Genomic DNA, 6,357 nt, shown 5'->3' with positions numbered 1-6,357 from the left:
GAACACCATATCATATTTTTACAATTTGTAAATTATCGGTGTGCACTGTGCAGTTTGTCTTTTATAGAATGGCTGAAACCTATATGTAATTTTTTTTATAAACTTCGTATAATTTTTTCTCTTTAGTTGATATTTTTTTAAAACACTTTTTATTTAAAACAAAATTTTTCAAAAACTTTGTTAATTAGTTTTACAATTTAGTTTTTTATGACATTCAATGCAGAAAGTGATAATATATTGAATCCGCCGAATACTGCCAGTCTGGCAGCACAGCTACACATGTGAGGTAAATCAGAACAAATAGACGGGGGAGGGATAGAGAGAGATAGAGATCACATGAGTCATGACCACCAAAAAGGAATATAGACCCTCATTAGTTTCCCAAATCAGACAATGGGAATAGTAAAGCCAAATACAAGCTTGTCCATACACATTTCCCTAACCTAAAAAAGCAACCCCATATAGAAAATAATACAAGTCTACAACCACATGCATGCCTTCTTTCTTTCTACATGCATCACCCACTTGTACCTTTCTACATGCATTACCCACTTGTACATACCCACTTACTCATCAAAATATCAAAATCAACCCCACAAAATCATTACCATAATAATACCCACCACGAACACCAACATACTAAAACTCCTCCGCCGTCCACCACCGCTAACATCGTTCATACCACCTCCTGTTGGACCCAAACCCGACCCAACACCGCCACCTAACACCCCCGTGTTGCCTGGGTTGTTCCCATATGGAGTGGTTGTGCTGCCGCCTGACGCCGTCACAGTGGTGGAACCTGGTGTCCTCGTGTTGCCACCTGGCATCGTTGTACCACTGCCACTGCATACATAATCACCACCAATCAATAAGTCACCACACAGTTACAGTACAAGTCGTAAAGCAATACACAAATGAATTCAAATATTGCTATAAATAGTTGTATATCATGCAACAAAAGTTGCAAGTTACTTTTGAGAAAAAGAACCGACTTTATTTTCGATCGAAGACAAAACAAACATTATTACTTTAGCTTTTACTTTTTGATATTATCTCTAACCCTTACAAATTTCATGGACAAAACAAGATTGGTCAAATCTTATCAAGCCTGTTATAATAAGTTGTACCTCGTGAATGCATTACGGACTTGTACAGTACAACTAAAAATAGCAATATTGTCGGTGAATGTATGTGATAACAAGATATATGTTCTGGTTTGTTTTGAATTTTGATAACTTCAATAATTGATTCATTATTTACATGATGCAATTTCACATATCAACGTACAAGTCACTATGCATAACGTACGACATTGAAGAGGTATTGATCTGCTACACGTATTTATTGGTCTGTCTCATAGTTATGTTTTGTCCGTGGGAGTGTACAACTCGGGAAGGACAAGGTGCAATACCAGTTAACGCACATTGGATACTCTGAATGATAATGGGAACCGTACAACTCGTTTAAGCACAAAAAGACATTATGGTACAAGTCAAAAGTTGATAAAGCTCATAACTTAGATTGTCTCAAAAAGCGGTTTTCTTTATGGACATATTTCCAAATTCAAGTATACTTCTAACATTAAACATAAACTAATTTCCTTGAATATTTCCTATTAAAGCCATTTGGTTTTCTATTACTAACATTAAAAATAAAATAATATTCTTGAATATTTCCTATTAAAGAAAGGCATTTGGCTACAATTACATACCTGGCAGAAGTAGGATACGTACACCCATTAGCACCTGTTCATAAACAACCCAAAAAAAAGAGATAATTATCAATAAAATAAAAGAAAAAATTACACATAGTTGTGTGTGTAATGTATAGATAAGGGAGAAGAAGAAGACTAACTGGGGTCAACGTTGACCACCATGGCTGCACCATTGAAGACACAGGCCTCCGGTGCCTGACGTTTGTTCTGAAAGTAGCTGTTGACGGCGTAGTTGCAGTGGTCGATGACGGTGTCCGGGTTGTAACATTTGCCGCCTTGGTGGGTCTGGGTGCAGTCTGCGCCATTTCCACAGGCGTAGTCTATTGCCATCTGTAATACCTTATCGTTTCCACCTTTTTTGCACACACACCATGATGCACCTATACATACATACATACATATATATTATACATATAAGTCTTACAACATGAAGAACAACTTTCGATTCACTACGTAGAAGATTTAGAATTTGGAAATCGGAAACAAAAAGAAAGAAAGAAAGAAATGCTTACTGGAGTGAGCGACCATGGAGGAGAAGAGCAGAAAAAGAAGAACCCGAGTAGCCATTGTTGTGCTGAAGAAGAACCCGAAGAGCAAGAAGCTTGGAGAAGATGAAGAGGTAGAGACTAGAGAGAGGGAGTGTGAGTGAGTGGGTGAGGGAGGGTATTGGGTATGTGAATGGGTTTAAAACTTTAAATGAAAAGGTAAATCTTTTAGTCCAGAGAAAAACCGGTGAAGCCCATCTGAAGATTTGATGATTAGGTGTACTTCGTGCATTGAGAGTTGTAGGTGAATCTGGATTTGGTTATGGCAGCTCTGGGAAAGGAAATTACCGAAGATAATGGGATCTCTTATTTTATGGAGATATTGAAATTAAATAATTTTTAAAATAATTTTCATCTGACAAGGGATCCAGGCAGCGAATGTACTATTGTCGGGGGATCGATAGTGGGGATATGAGTTTTAAATGTGGTTCATTGGCCTTTTTCTAACGGGTATATTTTGGATTTCAAAATATATAAAAAGTAAAAAGTCCATCTATTAACAAATATCGACAACATTTGATGGGGCGCTATATTTTGATGGTTCTGTTAACGAAATTAATATTTTTCATTTTTATATATAACATAATTAGGTGTAAAATTCGGAGTGATTAAAAAAATTAAATATTAAAGAGCAGGTAACAATAAGTAATTTTTAAAATAAAATAAGAAATAAAGAAAACATATTAATTATAATTTTTTATCATATTTATTATATTTAATATTTTATATATAAAAATACAAGAATTATGTGGCTTTTTATTAAAAAAAACCCAAAAATTTACGTGTAGATATTATTTATTTTTCAAAAATATCACAAAAAAGTCAAATGTCAAAACTCATAAAAAAATGACATGTGACAAAATTGATCTTCATTTATTATAGTCGACTAGGTTTAAACCCGTGGAAATCCACGGTTGATAATTTGAAATAAAATTAAACTTTTGATTGTCTAATAAAAAAATATATCAAAGTTTAGAAAAAATGAAGAATAGTAATATTGTAATTAACATGAATAAATCAAATACAATAAAGTATTATAAATTAATTAATTAATATGATGGATGAAGTATGATTTACGAAAACTACATAAAAGATGGTAGAAAAATATTGTTTATAAATTCCCAAAAACTTCCTTATAAACAACATTGGAAATTTTATTTGTGAGACTACCATCCTTATCTAAGATTAACAATTTTAATCTGTCCCTACTTTGAACTCTAGATAAGACAACATATAATTGGTCATGTGAAAACACGGGATGTTTGAGAAACAAACCAACCTTGGATAATGATTGTCCCTGACTCTTATTAATGGTCATTGCAAAACATACATCCAATGAAAACTGTCTTCTTTAGAATTTGAAGGGAATTTTCTTTTTTGATGGAGTTAAAGACATTATTGGAATAAAAGTGTGGTTTCCAATATTAGTTCCAGATACGATACGTGCCTCAATAACACGTTTGCCCAATAATATCACTTGGAGTCTTGTCCCATTACATAAGCCATTTTTCTGATCAATATTTCTCAGCAACATAACCGGAACACCGATTTCTAAACTAACTTATGGTTTGGTAAACCCGATACTTTCAGACCATTTAAAACAACATCAGGTGAATATAAATTTGCATCAAACTGATCATGGACAAATTCAGATTGGCATATACTATCTGAACTTAAGTATTCAACCTCATTTCCTAGAAACTTCGATAACAAACAGTCATTTATTTCCTGAACCACTTCATTCTTTAGAGCAAGTATTGCTCTTTCTTGAAAATAGCTTGTATTGTTGTACTTTTCCAAAATCGAAGGATATATGAACTCGATTAATGAACCTATAGGATCATGTGGATCATTAATGAGAATATCATTCGGAATATTAATAACCGTTTCGCCATCGTTGATACCACCAACTTTGCCTTTTCCTATATCCAACAGTCATTCTGCAAAATCTCTGATTTTTTCTATATCAGATTGATCCCTTCCAACAGCTAGCCTCATGTTTTTTTGTTAATTTATGGATTTTGCATTGTTGCCATAAATATGAAGAACTTAAAGAAGCATTAATAATGTTTTGTCTACTCGCACCCGGAATAACAGGTAGAATCTGTCTGAAATCTCCTCCAAAAACAATAACTTTCCTCCAAACGGAATATCTGACTTGCTAGAATTTTCAGACCTAAATACATCTTTCAAACTTTGATCTAAAGCTTCAAATGCATGCTTATGGACCATGGGATCTTCATCCTAAATTATCAATGAGGTTTTTTTTTCAATAAGCTAGCGAGGTCACTATTTGGATTTATTTTACAAACAGAATCCTCTGTTAGTTCAAATGGAATTATAAATCGAGAGTGTGTGGTTCTACATCCGGGCAATAATAATGAAGCAATCCCACTTGAAGCAACATTTAAAACAATATGACAATCACATCTAATTGTTGCAGATATTGTCTTCCATAAAAAAGTTTTACCAGTTCTACCATAACCATAAACAAAGAAGATACCTCCTTTATTTTCTTTAACTGCACTCATGATATCAAGGAAAATGTGATGTTGCTCATTTGTCAATGCAAGAAACATACGATCAAACTCAATCTTCATAACAGAAATTTCATAATCAAGCTCCTCAGTGATAAGTCGATTGTTTGAAGAAGAAACATAATCAACGTCCGGGAAAGGCATGTTTTTATAACTTTTGAGACTGGAGTTGTTCCGAAGTAAAACTTGTTCTATCTCGAACAAAGTTAAGCTCTTAAGCTGATCTTCATTGAGTGATAAGTCCGGAGGACAAAGATCAAACTAATTAGAAATATTATTAACAATATTTATTTATAATTAAAATATTATTTAATGTATGTTTAAAAAATAAATAATAATAATAAACTTTAATACCTGGAGACTTGAATCTCTGTCATTGGTTATAAAGAATTCCATCTGCCAAATATTCTCATGTGTTTTCCCAAACAACCTCCGATTTAGACATACTGTTACACATCAAACAATGTAGCAAATAAGAATCGTAGGTAAATACCAGATCCATAATGACTTTCTTCTTTGATTGCATCGATGTATTCCTTGTCATCATCCAAGAGCCCAAGAGCATAACAAGCATCTCTAAAAGAAGAATATTCTTCACCATTTACTGTGCGAATTTCTTCAAATGATTTCAAACCTTTCACCTTATTTAATAAAATCCTTAAGAAATAAGCTTCCCCTAGATTAGGTGAAACCAAATGAATTCTACCACTGCACTTTCCCACTTCCCGTGGCTTCCAGATCCAATCACCACGTTTCCAAACAAACTTTGTAGGAAATTCAACATATGTAAGTTTCTGTGCATCACCATTAACTACATTGCACTCCATCCAAGCTGTGAACATTGAAGAAGCAACAGAAGGTTTGTCCATAACATCGTCAATATTAGGCATGAGCAAACGGACCGAACCGGCCGGAACCGGCCCGACCCGGGAACCGGCTTCGGCCAAAATCAAGAACCGAACCGGCACGGCGGTTCTACCGGTTCCGGTTCCGGGTCCAGTTTTTGTCGGGTTTTCGATTTTGGAACCGGTCTGATTTGAAACGCTTCCTTGCAGGGCTTGTAACTCATTCAATTTTTAACCAAATCAAGCGTTTTTATAGTCTAAACTTAATAACAAAACCTAAACTACGTGTAGGAAAAAGATTCAGGTCAAAAAAACTTAAATTGAGTGAGTTATGTACATTTGAACAACAAAGTCAGATTACGTTTAATTGTTGTAACATAAAAAAATTCTGATTTGACACCCTTCCTTGCGGGGCTTGTAACTCATTCAATTTTTAACCAAATCAAGCGTTTTTATAGTCTAAACTTAACTACAAAACCTAAACTACGTGTAGGAAAAAGATTCAGGTCAAAAAAAACTTAAATCGAATGAGTTATGCACATTTGAACAACAAAGTCAGATTATGTTTAATTGGTGTAACATAAAAAAATTCTGATTTGACACCCTTCCTTGCGGGGCTTGTAACTCATTCAATTTTTAACCAAATCAAGAATTTTTATAGTCTAAACTTAACTAAAAATCCGAATCTATATGTAGGAAAAAGATTCAGGTCAAAA

The 6,357-nt window shown here is 34.0% G+C and overlaps 2 protein-coding genes across 2 annotated transcripts; both read right to left on the bottom strand.

Moving 5' to 3' along the window:
• Window positions 1-344: 344 nt before the first annotated feature.
• Window positions 345-2,397, bottom strand: LOC145108250 (PLASMODESMATA CALLOSE-BINDING PROTEIN 2-like). Its single transcript, XM_079045270.1, has 4 exons — window positions 2,227-2,397; window positions 1,855-2,094; window positions 1,712-1,745; window positions 345-843 (listed from the first exon to the last, which is right to left on the bottom strand). Exons 1-4 carry the CDS (start codon window positions 2,279-2,281, stop codon window positions 588-590), a joined length of 585 nt encoding a protein of 194 aa, XP_078901396.1. The 5' UTR covers window positions 2,282-2,397; the 3' UTR covers window positions 345-587.
• A 1,413-nt stretch (window positions 2,398-3,810) lies between these two features.
• LOC145105864 (uncharacterized) lies at window positions 3,811-5,686 on the bottom strand. Its single transcript, XM_079042945.1, has 4 exons — window positions 5,290-5,686; window positions 5,151-5,242; window positions 4,730-5,057; window positions 3,811-4,181 (listed from the first exon to the last, which is right to left on the bottom strand). The coding sequence occupies exons 1-4, from the start codon at window positions 5,684-5,686 to the stop codon at window positions 3,811-3,813; spliced, it is 1,188 nt and encodes a 395-aa protein (XP_078899071.1).
• Window positions 5,687-6,357: the final 671 nt, after the last annotated feature.

The sequence above is a fragment of the Lactuca virosa genome, chromosome 4, assembly GCF_052849685.1.
Source record: "Lactuca virosa cultivar CGN04683 chromosome 4, Lactuca_virosa_CGN04683_v6, whole genome shotgun sequence".
NCBI lineage: Eukaryota > Viridiplantae > Streptophyta > Magnoliopsida > Asterales > Asteraceae > Lactuca > Lactuca virosa.
The sequence above is the reverse complement of the archived record's forward strand: the minus strand, read 5'-3'. Positions and strand labels throughout refer to the sequence as shown.

Bases quoted from the DNA above. Each gene is read 5' to 3' on its own strand.
- LOC145105864 (XM_079042945.1), bottom strand. From the start codon at position 5,686: ATGCCTAATATTGACGATGTTATGGACAAACCTTCTGTTGCTTCTTCA. The intron at 5,058-5,150 runs GTATTAAAGTTT...ATTTCTAATTAG, and splicing joins ACAGAGATTCAAGTCTCCAG to TTTGATCTTTGTCCTCCGGA. The intron at 4,182-4,729 runs GTAAAACTTTTT...TGTTGGATATAG, and splicing joins TTATGGTTATGGTAGAACTG to GAAAAGGCAAAGTTGGTGGT.
- LOC145108250 (XM_079045270.1), bottom strand. From the start codon at position 2,281: ATGGCTACTCGGGTTCTTCTTTTTCTGCTCTTCTCCTCCATGGTCGCT. The intron at 2,095-2,226 runs GTAAGCATTTCT...ATGTATGTATAG, and splicing joins CTCCATGGTCGCTCACTCCA to GTGCATCATGGTGTGTGTGC. The intron at 844-1,711 runs GTATGTAATTGT...TTATGTATGCAG, and splicing joins ACGTATCCTACTTCTGCCAG to TGGCAGTGGTACAACGATGC.